This window comes from Dromaius novaehollandiae, chromosome 14 (assembly GCF_036370855.1).
Source record: "Dromaius novaehollandiae isolate bDroNov1 chromosome 14, bDroNov1.hap1, whole genome shotgun sequence".
Taxonomy (NCBI): domain Eukaryota; kingdom Metazoa; phylum Chordata; class Aves; order Casuariiformes; family Dromaiidae; genus Dromaius; species Dromaius novaehollandiae.
Genome location: NC_088111.1, coordinates 12,266,966 through 12,285,617, shown reverse-complemented (window position 1 = coordinate 12,285,617; position 18,652 = coordinate 12,266,966). Strand labels below are relative to the sequence as shown.

The window sequence follows — 18,652 nt, the reverse complement described above, 5'->3', positions numbered from 1 at the left end:
ATTTTTCTTGTCCTTTCCTACTCTTCTTGTGGAATTTTTATTATGAAAGTCTTTAACTTGTGCATAATTTTCAGAGGTTTCCAAATCCTTTTGTGAAAGCAGAGATGTGTGTCAAACTGAAAAGATGAAAGGTTCATTGGCAATTGCCAAACTTGCCCTTTCAGAAGAAAATGTTTCGTAAGATTTTCACACAAATCAGGAACACCCAAAGCCAAAGCTGAACTAATGCCTATTATGAACAGAACCATGCATACAGCAAAAGCATTCTTGACAGACAGTCAAGGAAGAATCGGTTAGGAAGTATTCTTAACCGGATATTTAATAGTACACACATGCACAAGGCTTCTGCCATACTAGAGTGTTCAGCTCCTGCCTGTACTTTTCTTGCCAGGAGTTGTAATCATAGCCATCACTTGTGAAAAGGAGCACCAACTGCATAAGCCTGTCAGGGTTCAGCTGCAGAATCTACCTTCCCCACTACAGTGAGGATTTTTGCAAGGGAAGGTGAACTTTTCACAGTAGCACCTTTCATAGTCTAGAAAGCTTTGCAAACTTTCATGCTATAAAAGTTACTAATTGTATTTAATGTTGTTGTTATGATGTGAGAAACTGATATCTTAATGGGGATTTTTGATGTTATAGCACATAGCTAATATATCAGAGAGATTAATTTTTTTCAGCTTTTCTTTTCCTCTTCTTGTCCTCCTTCAAAAAAATGTGTCAGGGGAAGGACTTGTGGAGAAATTAACAGTGTGCATTACAAATTATGTCATTGCTCTTCCTCCTTCCATGCCTTGAGCCCTTTGTTATTATAGTATAAATGTGTAGGAGTAAAGCAATGATCTCTGTGGCTTTTATCTGTGTAATTTCTTTCTTAACCACATTTACTCTCTTTAGAACATCCTTTGCAGAGCTGAAATAGCAGATAGCTAGGAGTTGCTATTTATATTATATTTTTAATAAGAGGTTCATTCCTGTCATTCGTCTTACTGGTCTTCGTTGGTTCTCAAGGGTGATTTTGAAAAAAAATCACACTACTGTACATGGACATATATCCATGTACAAAGCTGAAGACTATCAAAGCTTCTCTGGTTTGAGGTTACAACTTTGGTTAGAACAAAAAAAAGTATTATTTGGTTACTTAAATATTGCAACAAAGTAGTCCTCATAACTGGTTAAAATTATCAAGCCAAGCCTGTGTGCACCTTCATACCACAAACACTGTAAATGCAACATCCTTGAAAGAAATAGTTTAAAGCTCTATTGTCTGCATGGAGGCAGATTCTGGTGTACTTTGAAGGCGTAATATTTAAATACAGAAATAACCAGTAGAACTATGGGAAATAAAGTGTGAGCTGGAATCTATTTCTCACCAAATTTGTTTCCCAAAACCAAAATTCCTAAATTTAGTCCTGGATTAAATCTACTGATTATAGTGTGATTTCAGAACTCTGCTCTCTCTCCGGCTTGTCTTTCATTCTTCTTGCTGTCTTTGGTCAGTTTTTGTGAAAATTTGAATCAAAACCCTTCCTTGAAAAGACACTTTTCACTTTCACCATTTGCAATTTAGAAAGAAAAAATGCTAGCTCAAGACTTAATGTTAACTATAACCTGATTTCTCTATGAATATTGTCAGCATGAAAGAATATTCAACGAATAAAAGTAGTTTCCTGAAAGTCCCTAGTTAGACTATATAGTCCCTAGTTAACTATTAATTTAATTCAAGAAAATTCCTTCAAGATTTTTTTCCCCAGAATTCATCCAAAGTTAACTCACTTAGAACTTAACCTTCATGGTGATAAAAATAAAACACTTTTTAAACACTGCAGGTATGTAAAAATGATGATGAACTTGAAACAGATTCTCAAAATTTCTATTTTATGAAAAATAAAATGTGGGTATTTGGACCTCCAATACACTTGTGAGCTGTAATCATTTGGCACCTCTGGGAATCAGTCATGGGCTATCACATGCTGAGCAGCTGTATGAAGCTCGTACTGCAAAAATATTGTCTTAGACGAAATGAGTTTTGCACAGCTAACAGTCTGTGAGGAAAAAAACAGAGTATGTTCAAAGCAACCAATATAATCAATGTGTAGCCTCCGTAATTGGAACTTAAAAGTCATTCTTCAAATCAAATCTAGACATTAGCTGAGTCCCCACAATATTGCTATTTATATATAAGTATTCACAATTGTTTTCACATTCTCTATGACCAGTCCCTCCTCTTAAATAACCAGTCTGCACCACAGAATGAGAAGAGTGGTTATATGTAGAGCATGTCTGCACTGCAGAATAAAATAGTTACTGAGGAGGATGGTTAAGAGGGGTTGCAAATGAAACCTTGCTGAGCATTGTCAGACTTTCTCTTTGCTTGAGCTGAGCTTTGTTTTGTATTGGTTCACCTGCTACAATTTTTATTTAGCAATATAGTCTAAGCATAAGGTTTCACTTCACTCATGTCCTCATATCAGTTAATCTGTAAAAAATCTTGTGCATAATTCATTAATAGCTTGTGGAAACAGGTTTGAAAGAGTCATGATTGATTTGGATTTACTAGGTTCTTTCCTCTGGCCACCACTGATCTCAATAGATGGAGATGAAGCTGGTTGTTGTTCACTTGTTCCCTCTGAAGAATACTGTCATTAGCAAAACACAGTAGAGAAACCTAAAAGACCAACACTATTTAGCAGGCCACCTGGACTCATCTTGCTGTTAATTTTAGAACTGCATGTTGTGCATTGTGAAAAGTAGATATGGAGCCATGTAGTTTTACTTCATTTTGATCCGTTCTCAAATAAGGATTTTAAAATTCAACCAGTTGCCAGTGAGCCAACATAATTTTCAGTAGGAGGATGTGATTTCTATATAAAGTATAATTATAAACAGATAAACAAGTGGTATTTCTAATCTGAACTTTTATGACTTCATTGGTGAGTGTTTCATGTTTACTGTTTTAACATATATGCTGGTAATAAGAAATAATAGCTGTTTAAAAATCATCCATCATGGGGAACTTTGGTGGAAGAAATGTCAGTTTCAAACACAGGAATTAGATGCCCGAATTTAAACTTGCCATTTTGTCATGAAAAATTGATTGAGAATTTGATAGATCCTTATAAACATTCTTTATCTATGATAAAACCAGGCAGTGGATAACATATAGTCAAAATAAATTCACTAGATGTGACTCAAACTTAGCAAATTAAAAATCCTGAGAGAAACTTCAACTAAATTGACCTGAAGGCCAAATTTCTGTTCTCTCTCAAGCTGAATGCATTATTAAAGTCTTAAAATGAGACAACATAGATGGAATTGTTTATGAGCATCTTATTTTGGTGTTAAAACTACCTTTTTTTAAACAAGCATTGTTTCTAATTTCCTCCCAGCAGCCGAGATGTTGCTTCTGCTAAGAACAACATATCCCCAAAGAGTTACCTTTTCACAGCTCTGTTTATTTGCTAAAGGATGGCATGGGCAATGGCTGTTTTAATGTCTGATTACTTGCAGCAGAATTCCCCAGCCCCAGAAAGAACATCACCCCACAGATTTTATGGTAAAATGTTTATTAAAATACTGTAAAAGAATGTCAGCAATGCAGCTGATCTTGCTTCAAATGCTGAGGCCTTGCACAGATAATATGCTTACTCAAGAGTTAAAGTATAGCTACCATCCACTAGAAGAAGAATTTAGTGTGCTGCATAATAAAGTGGAGATAGAGATCCGCAGCAGATTTATTTGCCTTTGACAAAGTGCCTAGGGGTATCAGAAACTGATTTGGTAAATGGAGGAGAAAAAAATTAAATGATTCAATGGGAGCAAGAACAGGTCTTGGAAGTCTGCACAAACGGAGCAGGATGTGAAGTTGTGGGAGTCTTGGCAGAAAGACATAACTGGAATAAGTGACACAGGCAATTCATCTATTTGGGAAATGAGAACAGCAGTAGCAGGGGCTTGCTAAAGTGAGGTTTACTAACACAGGCTGTGTTAGTACCTTCTTCTTCTGTACCTGAAGGAGAAGCAGGGATTAGAGTATGAAAGACTTCCTTAGCAAATGAGCATCCAAAAGCTCCAAATACTCCAGCCACACTGGATTAAATAAATAATAATAATAAAAAGCTGTCAAGCTTTTATGTCATATTTCCTTGAGATAGATCCATAGCCTCAGTGTTGAATCAGGCAAGTTGCCTAGTCTAGCATTATGCAAGACACTGAACATACCTCCAGATATATGAAATCATTAACTGAATCACCCTCTGGATATGACAAATGATGCCTTAATCTGTAACTCTGTGTCTGTTTTCTGGGCATTACATCCACTGAGCTATTCCCGTGTCTCATATATTTAATCCAGTTTTGTGCAATTACTTATGGAAGTAGTAGCTGAAGATTTCTTTAGTCTTTGGAATGAAAAAGCAATTCCTTTTTAAACCTTCTGAAGAAACATGACTATTTATCCATCAGTGTAACAGTGTGCTTCATATACGAAAGTAAAGTAACACAAATGTATTGTGTCCAATAACTCTGTAGTTCTAGTTTTTCTAAAAAGTTAACTGTATCATCCCCTGCGAATGCATGTTGAGAACTTTTTCCCTGTTGTGTGTTTCCATAGTAGCATTTTTCCAATCATAGTATTTCTTTCCAGCCCTTCCTGTCTTTGTACACAGGCCCCTGAGACAGAGCACAGTGGACTATATGGAACAATGCAGAGTCTCATCTTTTGGTGAGATAGGTGTCGGCTTCTTAGGGGGAAACTGTGAAGTCACATTTATTCTCATAAGACAGCTCTTATATCAACACAGAGTTAGAATAATTTGTATGCAAATCGAAGATCCGAAGCTTGAGAGAAGGCTTCCTGTCATGCACTACCAAGTTTCACACTAGACAGGATGATTCAAAGATAACTCCTTACAGTTAACCTTATGATAATTTCCTTCCCATTTGGATCCTTCTGTGTGTGTAGGTGTAAAGGACAAACTGGACAGCTTTCTCATATGCTTTTTGAGGGAGATGTTGGCTTGTGCATTGGCACCCTTACAGCCACAATGTTTTCTACACAGCAACAGTGATCAGAACAGGAGATATTTATTCTTTGAGCATCATATTTGCAGAAGCTCACTTTGGGGTTTTGCAGCTGCAAGCAGAGCTGGAGAACAGTCTAACATTTTCCTTTGGGATAAAAAACTCGAAAGCTTCAAAAAATGCTGGGAGCCATAGACTCTGAAATGTAGTGATGAGTCCACTCCTAATTATATCCTCCTCCTTGCTTCACTATAGCCAATCAATTAGATTTGATTTCGTTTTCACAGGAGACTACAACTCCCAGCATCACTGAAGGCTTTCTGAGTCTTAGTTTCAGGGAGGAATTCTATCCATTGTGGTTTTGGTGGGGGTATTTTTTGGCAAAAATATAAACTAGCTGAGTTATTTCCTCTTAAGGCTTGCTCAGTCAGTTCCTCATAGTTCTGTGTGTGCATCTGTGTGGGAGAGGAAATTTTATAAAAGAAATAAAAAATCATATTACACTATAAAAATGCTTATGTTCTCAGGTTTTGCATGCATGTCGATGCACCTCTCCAGCAGCTGGGTAATCATTTCCCCAGTCTTGCAGTGCTTACAAAGATCAGGTTTGGGAGCTTGGAGGAATTTGTTCTTGTCTTTTTTTTGTTTGTTTGTTTTAAGAAGTTCTAAAGAAAATTGGCCATTTTGCACTACCTGAAACTCAGAAATTAACTATTACTGAGTCAGATTTGCAGACCTTTGTCCAAAATGGATGAATGAAAATAGCTAATACCTCAGGACAGTAAGGCTAATTTGAGCCCTACGAAACTTTTATTAAGCTACAGCAGGGACTCCATCTCTTATAGCTTAGCAGAGTGGAATTTGAAGTTGGACTGTTCATGCTTTCTGAATGAATGTCCAAGTGATGTGTATAAAAGTTTGTGATGAGCTACCCTTGTATTTAGTATGTCCTAGGACTTGAATTTCATGAAGGTGTTCAGATACATGGTCTCAATCCACTTGAAGCATTAGGCGTGTCAGGATTGCTTAAATGAGCAATAACCATTTAAGCATGGAGTAAAAGCACAGTTGATGAACTGGAAATAAGTATAATTTATGCAGAAAAACTACTTTCTGCACTTTTCACATAAATAATCAAATACTGCAAAAGCGCCAAAGAAAACCAGGATCATGTCATCTCAGGCGACCAAAAAATTAAAATACCTAAACACTGAGTTTAGTGTTTAGACAGCAACATTCAGTGGCCACTTCTGGTAGGACTGATCTTAAGTAAGAGCTTGCAGAACCCTTTTACCTCAGATAGAGTCTCTGACATTCCCTGGTGGGAGAAATTTCTCTCTTTTGAAAAAAGATTCTCGGACTCAATACAAATTGGCAAGTAATGGACCAACAGAGTGCACCAATCAGGTAGGTTAGAGATGCAAGGAGCTGGATTGCTTATCCATTATTTCAGGGCATGCATTTGTTCTGCCTTGTTTCCAAAGGGCCCTTTGCCTTCTACTGGTTATTCCATGGAGGTGTACGTGTGGAGGTGTACATGTTTAAGTAGGAGGAAAGTGAAATTCTGCTGCAGTGAGGAATACAGTAAATAAATCTCAGCTCACTTTTACCTTGTACCCCAAGCACTCGTTTGTGAAAACCAGATAGGCACAGAATGTCCTCAGATTATTCAGATGTAAATGCTAGCAGACAGCAAGAGGAAAAGGTGAATTTGGCCAGTAGCCACTGGCCACTTCACAGAATCATGGAATAGTTGAGGTTGAACCCTTCCAACCTCTGGAGATCATCTAGTCCAACCTCCCTGCTCAAGCAGGGTAATGTACAGCACATTGCCCAGGACCACATCCAGACAGCTTTTGAATATCTCCAAGGAAGGAGACTAGATAACCTCTCTGGGCAACCTGTTCCAGTGCTCAGTTGCCCTCACAGTAAAGTTTTTTCTTATGTTCAGATGGACCTTCCTGTGTTTCAGTTTGTGCCCATTGCCTCTCGTCCTGTCTCTGGGCACCACTGAGAAGGGTCTGGCCTCATTCTCTTTGCACCCTCCCTTCGATGCTTATATGCACTGATAAGATCTCCCCCTCAGCCTTTTTGTCTCCAGGCTGAACAGTTCCAGCTCTCAGCCTTTCATCATATGAGTGATGCTCCAGTCCCCTAATCATCTTAGTAGCCCTCCGCTGGACTCTCTCCAGTAGCTCCATGCCTCTCTCATATTGGGGACCCAGAACTGGACAGACCACTCCAGATGCAGCCTCACCAGGGCCGAATAGAGGGGGAGGATCACCTCCTCCAACCTGCTGGCAACACTCTGCCTAATGCAATCCAGGATACCATTGGCCTTCTTGGCCGCAAGGGCACATTGCTGACTCATGGTCAACTTTTCATCCACTAGGACCACCCAAATGGGGGAATTCTGGAGGCTGCAACAAGTGAAAAAAAATTCTCACAAGAAATGAGGAAAATATCCTATTCTATTGGGTGTGTAAGGATTTGGCTGTGAGGTGGAACTGGTTGACATAAAAATAATTTTACTGTTTAAATGAAGTATACCCATGTTGGCCTTTTCAATTCTCTTCTCTTTCCCTTTTGAGCTGAATCAGACACTCCACAATGCACATGTTGCATTGCACAAATGTGTGAGCAGTCCAACTTCAAATTCCACTCTGCTAAGCTATAGGAGTTGGAGTCTGTGATGAAGCTTAAAAAAGCTTCCTAGGGCTCGGCTTTGCTTCATTGTCCCAAGGTATTGATTATTTACATTCAGTAACAAAATGCAAATTAATAGCAATGGCCCTGTTGCTTCTTGTGTTCACAAATGCTTGAATATTCAATACTGAATATCATGCAGGTCCAGAAGAGAATCCAGAACAGAGATTACTATGGCTCGCTAGATTTTCACAACTGAATTTGCACAGCAGCCAGTCACTGAAGGATGAGTGGCTGACTTCTAAAATTAGACAGCCAAATTTTTAGGACAGCTGTAGTTCAGAAGGAAGCAGCTGTGTGGATGTTAATTTAATACTGCCTGTGGTAAAGCATCACTTTTTCGGTTGTCTAAACTTCTCATCACTTATGACCGTGTTAGGATGGGTGATTATTAATATACTTTAACTCTGGTTGCTACAAACTAATAGGAATGTTTTACCCACTGCCTACCGCCCATTATAGAAGAGATTTAAGCACAGCAGACTTCCTAACAGCATCATCATGTAGAGCAAGCGACACTTCAATATGATTTGCTTCAAACACGTAGAGAAATAAGAAATATATGTTCCTTATTCAATTACTTTTGTGGGCAACTGCATCCACCCTCAAGCCACTATCAATGAATGTAAAGGGAAATGGACTCACTAAACTTCTATGTGGATCAGTAAGTCCAGAATTGAACCTTAGCATATGAAAAATGTTATGGTTTTGTGACATGAATGCAGTCCAGGGTGTATTTGATCTGTGTCTATTTGCTGAAAAAAATTTGATAGGTTAAATTTATATGGTGGGGCTGATGTCAGGTCAGTTACTGTTTCTTCTCACAGCTGTCATAAAGCCGATACAAACTGGCCAATATGCGGTCTGGCTAGCTTGGTGAGAACATGGTCACCAACCCAAGCCCAGTTGGGATCATGGAAGAACTGCTTTGTGATCTAGGGATGTACAGAATAAATGGCAGTGTTTGAGGAACCATGGCCTGAGAGTATGAAAGCTGTTAAAAACAGTGTATTTAGCTGTGACTCTGCATGGCCAAAGGAAAGGTGCAAATGTGTAACAGTTTCAAAGTCTTTATTGTTTTCTGCTGAAAAGATCAAATAGCAACTCGGTGATTTTGTACTTTTCTTGCGAAAAGGCACCTGAATCTAAAGCTTGGCTAACATGGTCTCAGACCAGTAGATCTGTAGGAAAAAAATGTGACAGTGTTACTCACTGATAAGAGAAAAGCATGAGAAGATGGTGCAATCCTCCTAGAAGAAAATGCCCCTGGAAGTTATGTTTAATTTAGTTTAAGATTCTGAGAGGCATTATAGAACTTTTGGAGCTGAAGTGCACAATCTTTCAAGGTTGATTTAACTGTACTGTTACAATCTAGCTGCTTTAAAAACTTGTTCTCAGACACCCAAGAAATATCTTTAATTAAATGAATTTTATAAATAAATTTACACTCAAAAATAGATGAAACGCTAAGTACAGTCTTTCATCCTTGTCCTTCCCCATCACTCTGTTGCCTAGAAAGACCAAAAGACTCCTTCATACTTTAGCTACACACTGTGTTGCTGATGATATCAAAGAAGTTCCCAGTAAGACTAATTTCCCTAACATTACTCTACATTGTACCTACACTCAACAGCTAGAGTCTTTTCTCTGTAGAGGAGTGGAAAGTACATTAGCAGTGATGGTATGTTTTATGATTTCTTCCTTTATCCTACTCAGTCTCCTTTGTATCTTTCAGATCAAGTGCAGTATATTAAAAGGGAATAATTTTTCATACCTGTGGTTTTGAATCTGCTTAAACTTCTAAGGAGTCAGTATTCCCTTCCTATACTTCTTTTATAGTCCTCTAGTTGTCGTGCTCTTCCAGTGATGCCTGCACCCTGATTATTAAAGCACTCTAAGATCCCAGAATTTTACTAGATTCTTAAAAGTCAGGGAATTGAATGTCAAAATTCCTTTAAAAATTTGTTCTTGATCCCTTCTGTAGTTATTGTAGCTGACTTATTAATCTCATTAATGTAGATCAGTCCTTTAAAGGGGAAAAAGTTCCTCTCAGAGCTCAGGTTACACAACTCTTGAGACATTCTGCTGCAGCAAAACAGAGCAACTGCTAGTGTAACTGCTCCCAGGGCTGTTGCAGCACCTACTGTCTCAGTGGTCTGTTCACAAAAAACAAGTTCCAAGTCAATAGATTAAAAAAAAAAAAAGTATGTGCAGTGGCTCTTGGGTAAATGAGAGTAGAAGGGAGTTTATTTGAGTGTTTAATCTCTCATTTTATTATGTTTAAGTACCTTTTTTGGCCCAAAGTAAACTGGCATATGAAAAATAAACCTGATGTCAATGCACAAAGCTGTAATAATTACCACAACATTACACGATATCACCTTTTGAAGAAAGAACTATCAAGGTATGCTATCCATATTCAGAATTCAGCAGAAAGATATTATCCATGTCTTCTATAAACTTACTAAAAAATACCATTTATGAGGGAAAAAAATGGCAACCTAAAGCAAAGTTATGTGCTTTTAAGATGGGACTTCAATATGTATGTTGTTAGAAATCTGCTGGCCTGAAGTTTGGATAAAGGAATGTCAGTTTGTGATGAAAAATTGTTCTGGCATGATGGATACTAGATTCTTAAGTCAGAATGTTCTCAGCTGTTCTGCTTTTTTTCTGAGCCAAATAGCTCTATCTGGAAATAGGCAGTGTGATGCTGCTCTAAATTCATGGGAAAATGATGTTAACATCCATACATGTAAGCTGAGCAAGGGTTCATGAGAAGCTGTGTATGAATAGACCCCACAGTTCTTAATTACTTATTGTCTAGAAGGGGCCTGAAACATAAGGTGATAAAGGCTTTCCATCTTCACATGATATGCAGCAGTATTTACAGTTCCTGAAAAGTGCTATGAACTTGCACTTCCATTATTAAAATTATACTGAAATCCTTACCCACCATTGTCCTTTTACTTTCCTAAAATTGTTTCTTAGAGGATATGCCCCCATTTTCTTAAAACAACAGAGTATAACATTAATCAGTCCTAGAAACTAGTCACCACTGGGATGTTCATTAAAAGCTTTATGATGCATTAATTGTTTAAAATCATAAAGCCTTGGGATACTTCTCAAGTGACCTACTAATGCACATCCTACAGAAAATATGAAAGCTGTTACTTCTGAAGTATGCAGGTATGTTTTTTTTTTTTGGAAATATTGAGCAGGTGTGGAAAGTACATGCCCTTAATTTGCAACATATCTGATGCTTCTGTCTCATTTGTGTAGATAAGTATGGAAAGTACCTACTGAAATGTATATGTAGGCATATTGAGGGCATAAAGAACTAGGGCTGAACATAGGTGAAACTCACCAAGAGGTATACAGTAGGTACAGTGTGTTTTTTGTGTGTGTGTATATACATGCGCACACATGCGTATGATCTCCTATTCTTACATGTAATTTTCTTATCACTAATTGTAGTCCCTTGTTAATTGTAGGCCTCTGTCAATTTTTAATACATTTCCAACTAACATGATATCAAAATGGGCAAATTCTATAATGAAGCAGTCCAGAAGAGCAAGATTTTCTTTTTAACTCTGGAGCTGAGCATCAGCTGACATCAGCAAATGCAACATATTGATGTAAAGGAGAAGTCATGCATTGTGGTGCTTACTTACCAACTGCCTTTAGAGAGGCGTACTTGTTAAGCTCCTTGCCTGGGGGCTGTTGCTCATATGGGTTTGTGATCTGTCCCAGGCTGGGATATGAATGTTGATGTGCCATCTGAGGAAGGAGGGGAGATGTTGGTATGACATTATTCATCTGCGGTGGATCTGCATTAAAGAAAATCAACATGCATTAGAAAAAAAAATGATCTTTAAATTTTGACATCATTATCCAGTACAGATTAGACAGGATGTGTCATGAGACTTAATGCAACAAAACTGTGTTTACTACAAGGTGGGAGTTTGAGTACAGCAAACCTGTACTCCAGTCAATAGTGTGATTAAAGGCTGAACAATGATTGTAGCAGTACATGCTAACTTTTGCCTCAAAAAGATCTTTGAACTAAAAAATAGGTTTTCAAAACAATTGAACACCAACACAAAGACTGAATTTGTCACAGCTTTAACATATGAACCAAAACTTAAAGTTTATTCCAAGGTAGCCTCAATAGTATCATTCTGTTTGTGTGGTTAACTAGCTACGCTACTTTAAATTTATTCAGAAAAGCTGCTGCAAATACGCAGTTATACTGCTTTTAATATCAGAACTAGCTTGGTTATACGCACAGCATTGTGTTGTGTTCTGTAGACATGCCCCACAGTGCGGTATGTGGTATTTTGGCCGAAGTCTATCATTAGGTAATTTCTTCAAAGCTCACGCTTTTTCCTCACTTTTTTTCCTTTTCCCCTGATAGTAGGTATCACAGTTGCATACTAAGACAGCGTTTTCTGTATCAGACATATCTAAAAGCAGGTGCTAATTACTGCTTGCATAGTGTTTTATACCAGTACTAGCCCTGTTTCAGTTCTGTGGTTGACTTGTCCCGTTATAGTAGAGATTGCAGCCTGAATACTTTTTCTCTTTAAGATATATCATAAATTATTAGTGGTTTATACTGTTTCATTTCTGCTTCTAATAAGTTCGGTCAGAACTGTATGCTGCACTCAATCTGCAAAGCCAGATTGCAACATGGTCAGCAATATCTCTTCGAGTGTCTTTCTCCAGGCTGTGAATTTTGAGGTATTTGGAGCTGTTTGTCAGTCAGAGAACCCTGTCATGGCTTCTGAAATCACACAACAGTGCCTTTTTCTCCTGCAATGAAACCATGTGCTGAATTTGTGACAATACAGTAACTCCCATAGCATCAAGCACAGGATTATGGTCATGTAGAAAGAAAGCTGGGTTGTTAGGAGAAAAAAAGGCTTATTATGATGGAGTGAGTCGACCACCCCCCAAGTGCCCACAGGATCTGGCAGGAGCCAGATATCCCTGCAGTTTGCCAGGATTTTAAGGGAATTGAGCCACTTGGCTTTCCACAGCTCATTAGTGAAGCTGAGTGCATGAGCAGGAGCTCTGTGGAGCCACTAACGGATTTACTGCTGGGAGAGGAAAGGAAAACTAAGGGGTTTTTTTTGTTTTGTTTTTTTTTTTAACTTTCCCTCCCCTCTTTCTTCCTCACCGTTACTGCTGCCTCGGGTAGTCTCTGCTAGCCAGACTGAGGCTGCACCTGCCTCTGCAGAGCAGTATAATCACATCCACCTATTACCTGTACATATAAACAAGTTAAGAGTGGAGCACTAGGCACCTGAAGAATGATGGTAGAAGGGATACAATCTAATAACAGCATGTTTCTTGTTGTTGTTACTGGTTGTTAATAGGGCCCAAGCTGGTGGTGGATATTAGGCAGAGCTGAATGGGAAATGATTTTCCCACAATAGAAGAGCTTTTCATATTTCAAAAGGTTTTTTTTTCCTTTTACCAAACAAATGAAAATTGAAATGGGACATTTTTGAAAATATTTTCAGGAGAAAAATTTTGTTATTATTTCAGCATATTATATATATTATTAGAAGTTGGCTTACTTTTTTAAAGAGAAATGTTATTTTGAATTGAAAAACAGAAATTTTCCTGTTCCAAAGTTCCCCAAAATATTGGAATACTTTTTGAATCTTTTTGATAGGTTTATCTAGCAAGGACAAGTTTGTTAAGTCAAATCTTTCACAGGAACAGTTGCTATCTTAATGAGTTGCCATTTTCTAATAAATAAAACTTCTCAGTAAGCTTCTGTTCAGCTATAGTGCTGGTATGTCTTAGATAACTCAGTGAAGTAACTATTCTCTTACTGAGCTAGGATTTGAGAAATCCTATTGCATTTCCATTCTATCCCTAGAGTACAGCTGAAGAAAGCCTCTTACTCTAATGGCTTATACCCTAAAATAGTTGGCTACTCTTTCCAAAACATTCACATTTTCCAAATGTCTCTCTTTTATGGTTGCCTCTACATGTACACTTTTGAGGGCGGATGCTAGCACTGCTGTATTTCACTAACAGGGCAGCTACCAGCAGGGCTGGGTCTGGCAATATGAAGAAAGTATCAGCATTTTACCATTACGTTTCCTAATTTTGTTGAGTAGATACATATCAGCACTTCTCAGATACCACTATCATGAATTTCCCTTGTGGCAATTCTTATTATTCAGTCTGTCAAAACATCATGATTTCAGTGTGATAAAAGTATTGTGAACACCAGTATTTCTACTGTCACTGCCAAAGTGACTTTCGGCTGTGGAAGACTTCCAAAAGCACTGTAAAGAAGTTGTGGTTAACCAGAATTGTTTTTCTAGATTCCATCTCTTACTTAGACCTATCACGTTTATTCAGTCACCTCTTTAACAATAATGAAGGAAGTTACCCCAGAAATGTACTGGAGAAACTGAATTAGGTATGTTTGTTTTTCTTCTACATGTTCTGTGGCATTCCCACTTTAAGACCACATCATTAGCAGGATTAATGTTGTTGTGTTTTGGTTCTTTGAATGTCATGAGGTATGTTTCACATCCCCAGATCATCTTTGACTTCTGTTTTGTCACTGCTTGTTAAAAGCGTGGAACTCTTCTAAAGTATGAATTTCAAGTAAATTAATGACAGTTATTCTTTCACTGCTGCACTGACTGCACAATACCCCTCATTCACACTCAGGTGCTTACACAAGACTAAGTCATCACAGAGAAAGCGCAGTTGAAATTACTAATTCAATTGGCCATTTGCACAAAGTAAACTAAGCAAAAGGCCAAACTGTGGCACAGTACATTGAACTATATTGAAAAAAGATTCGTGTTTATAAAGAGACTCTCATTGGACTGGATTCCCAGGACCTAAAGGACAACCTCAGCTTGATACATTTACCTGTTTCAATCTGAATCACTAATTTTTAGTCTAAATACATCCTACCTGGTGAACGTTCCATTGGTTTGCAAGGTGGATAAACTGTGTGTAACCTAATTCCTTATCTGCATGTTCCTAGAATTAAGTGAGCGAATGGGACATTTACCTTGTTTTCTCCACACATGATTTAATAATGATGGGTAAATTCACCTATATTTGGATGATATTCGGGAAACTGTTGTAACTGAATTAACAACAGTATAATGCAAATTTTGTAGCAGGTATTGTGGTGCAGAGTCTAGTCTAACCACTGGCAGAGCCCAGGTTTAATCATGACCAGCTAGCAAGTTTTAAGACCTGAATAAAAATAGTTTGGCAGTCTTTCAGTTTGAGACTTTGACATTTTTTCCCCTCAAATTGGATAAATGCATGTGTTAAATTTTTGGAAGCAAATAATAATCCATTGGATTATTCAACATATTCTGGGATACTGTGGGAAAGAGGGGATTGGTTTCAGTTGAAAGAAAGTTTAGCCAGAAAAATCCCAACCAATTTTATCACTGACTTCCAGTGCCAAGTTAAATCCTTTATATTCATAAACCAGATATTCTGTGATTGGTATTTGCAAATAGCTGGCTTCACTGAATGGGGACAACTTTAACCTCAAATCTGTGGCTGTGCTGATACAGTACTTTTGGCAACCTGAGACTGCTACGTTGTCCAGCGCGGTATTCCATATAGCCAGCTGCACTGTGCCACTGCCAATATTTATATATTTATTTTTAAAAGATAGAGAACAGGAACATCGCAAAGAGTCAAAAAACTGTTTGTGCCACAGCTTCTAGCATGAGTAGTCAGACTTGATTAGCAATGGTGATATTTTAAAAACTGCAGTATTCCCAACCTATCCTATTTTCTGCTGAAACAAAGAAATTCAATGCCAGGCTGCATCCTAACCTGCATTAAGGAACTCCCAAGACTTTAAGGGATCATTCTAGATGTAGTCTTAGTGGTTACCTTTCTGTCTTCCTACTACCAGCCCAAGAGGATGAGTTGGAGAAAGCATGCTGGAGTTCACTACGCAAAAGCTAGGCAGAAAATGAGACATACTGGGGGAAGGGGGGGGAGGTCTTGAGATGCTGAAGAATGCTTTTGACTGTTATCCCCTTAAGAGTTCTGGGTACAGAGAAAGCTTGTGAGAGGCAAATGGAGCAGAAAATAAGAACTGGAGGGAAGCAGCACCAGAAACAGTTTATAGCTGGAGAAAGCAGGTTGTACATCCCCACCACCCAGTCCCACTAGTTGATGAAGACTTTCATTGTTTCTTTATCTGTTTATTACCTCAACCTATATCTCAGCCTGTGCAATTGAAACTTGCATCCAGATGTCACAGCTAACAGCTTACTGGGATTTTGAAGTGAAAGTGCTTTTGGAGTGTTTCCCCTCCCTCCCTAATTGTAAGTCGAAGTGGCTGTAGTTTGTATCACGGTGACAACAATAATGGAATCAGTTGCTGTAGTTAAGCTGTGCTCCATCCAGTTAAGATGATGTCATATCTACCTTATGCACTTTATTTGGAAATCAAGGAATAGGCATCTCAACAGTTATTAAACAAACAGGAACCCAGTCTAGGCAAGACCTGACGCACTGTGGTCACATATGTGAATGTGGAGAGAGAAGGCAAAATCAGAAACACTTTTTTTTCATTTTCTGCACTGTTTATAGAGTTTGTTGTGCTGTTCACCTAGTTTGTTTATTTTTGTCAAGAGGCTGCCAGGGTTAGGGGAAATCTTTGGGGTTAGAGGAAGGAATGCTAGTAGGATGCTAGCAAAAATAAGTTCAATAATAATAAGTTGTTCACTGAGAGCCAATAACCTGCCATGAACCTCCCTAAAGCTCAGCCACTATCTTTCTTCTCTTCAGCCATGGGAGGCTGAAAGCTGTTCTACAGAGCGACCTGGGAATTCATTCCTTTCTGTAGCAGTGAAGTCATGGATTCGGTGCTTGGAGACAAGGAAAATGAAAAAAATACATATGCACAGAATAGATTCTATTAGTAAATGAGCAGTTGCAGGCATAAGGAAAAGAACAAATAAGATAGGCAATGCAGTGACAAAACAGGAGAGGATGGGGGAAGGGCAGCAAAGCGGAATGAGATTTTGCTATAAAAGCCACCTGCAGACACACATACAAAAGAAATGAGAACAAGACAGACAAAAGAACACTGAGAAGTCAAGCGGGGGGGAAAGGAAAAATCAGAGTGAAATATAATAATAGCTGAGCATTTTCAGATACTCAAGAGAAAAAGATATGCCCTGAACTAACTCAAATTGAAAATACAACTATGAAAACAGAATAGATCTGAGCAACTAGAGAATACCGGTAGAAACCTGTTCCCCTCCCCTCCGTAGCTGCACTGCCACCAATATGCACATTTATCTCTCTGTTCTTGAGTGTATTAGACTTAATTATAAGACCAGCTCATCCAGTTTTGTCAAACCATACTCACAGTCCTACAAGACTCGCCCAACAGAAACTGCCTATGCTATTGCTGCAGAATCCCAGATGCAATAAAATCTACATGGTAGTAACAGCGTGATTATCCCTGTAAACTAATTCCTTTCAGACCAGTTCCTTTCTGGGCAATATGTCTGTTGTTCTCCATTCATGGGACTAAGCCTCCTGTTGGGGTGGAACTCAAACCCTGCAGCCTATATACTGTGCGTTTTCCCACGACTAGAAGATTTGCTCTTTTTCTCTTTGTAAGTATTATATTGCTATTGTCATTGTCTTTTTATTTAGATCCTTTATCTCTTCCTCCACATCTGTGTTAAATGATATCTTTTTAAAGGATATTCTTATCCAGAACATCACTGCGTGCAGGAGTATACAAGGGTACACTCTCTAACAGCTAATGTTTCAAAGTCAGACTAGACATCCATTAGATTATACACAATTTGTTCATATATGAAAATGTGCATAACATACAAGGTCCATTTAGTTCAGTAGCCACTCTCTGTCCAGTACCAAATGTGTCACAAGAGGGTGCAAGAGCTTCAGTGGTATTTATGTGCGAAATCTGCCTTCTTTGAAAGGTGTGTGCTTATCCCTTAAGGATAGAAGTTACGCCCGAAAAAGCAATGTGGGGTATCCCCAAAACCAGCATTCTTCTTATATCCTTCTAAAATTCTATTTGCATTAACTGTTATAAACCTGGATGTTCTTGTTCTCCCCCCGGTCATAAAATGGCGTTTCAGCTCTTGTAAAATTAGTGGCACTCCACAGCAACATTTTCCATAGTCTAGTAAAAGTGCTAAGCTGAAGGGTATTCCCTATTATCAAATATTAAACTCTCTACCTTGCAATTTACCTGATTTTATGTTTTAGCAAGAGCAGATGCTCCTGATCCGGATTTTGTGCTCTTCGTTATTTTGTATGCTTTTTTCCACTTATCAAATGTTTGTCTGCTTTCTGAAGTAAATAATTTCACTCCTTTTAATCTATCTTCATTGGACGGTCTTTCTGATATTTGATCATTAAGGCTACCATGTTTGGGCCAACTGTGGCCCTGTAGTGTGGCTTCTGAGATGAGGTTCTGCCTTCACTTTTTTGGATGGAGTTGTGTTATTCTGTATGTAGTAGTTTCAGTAAGTCATCCCTGTAAGTCTCTGTCCCTTATGATATGCAGCCTTTTTTGTTCTCTCATCAGTAGTGTACAAGTCACACGAGTGACGTATTTTCCCTAAATATGATAGTGCTGAGACAATAAATATTTTTCGTGGCAATTTATGTTAGCCAGCTCCCTGTTCTGTCTCTGCACTGTATCACAAAAATATTCTTGTAACACAGACAACTTACCCATCTAATCACCATCACAAAAAGGATCTGAGATGAGTGGGATGGCACTTCATCCAGCAAGAAAATGTTTCTGTTTAATGGAAGTGACAGTCTACAGTGTAAATGCCTGTCATCAAACACAGTCTTCTGCCTTCCTCTGTCCTAACAACTGTAGGAGTTAGTCCCATACTATACTCTGATT

The 18,652-nt window shown here is 38.3% G+C and overlaps 1 protein-coding gene across 1 annotated transcript in view; it reads right to left on the bottom strand.

The window, feature by feature from the left end:
- Nucleotides 1-18,652, bottom strand: part of SHISA9 (shisa family member 9) — a 195,635-nt gene that overhangs the window by 14,762 nt on the left and 162,221 nt on the right. The window contains exon 3 of the mRNA XM_026096441.2: nt 11,400-11,555. Within this exon, the coding sequence (XP_025952226.1) occupies nt 11,400-11,555 (156 nt within the window). The remainder of the gene's footprint in view (nt 1-11,399; nt 11,556-18,652) is intronic.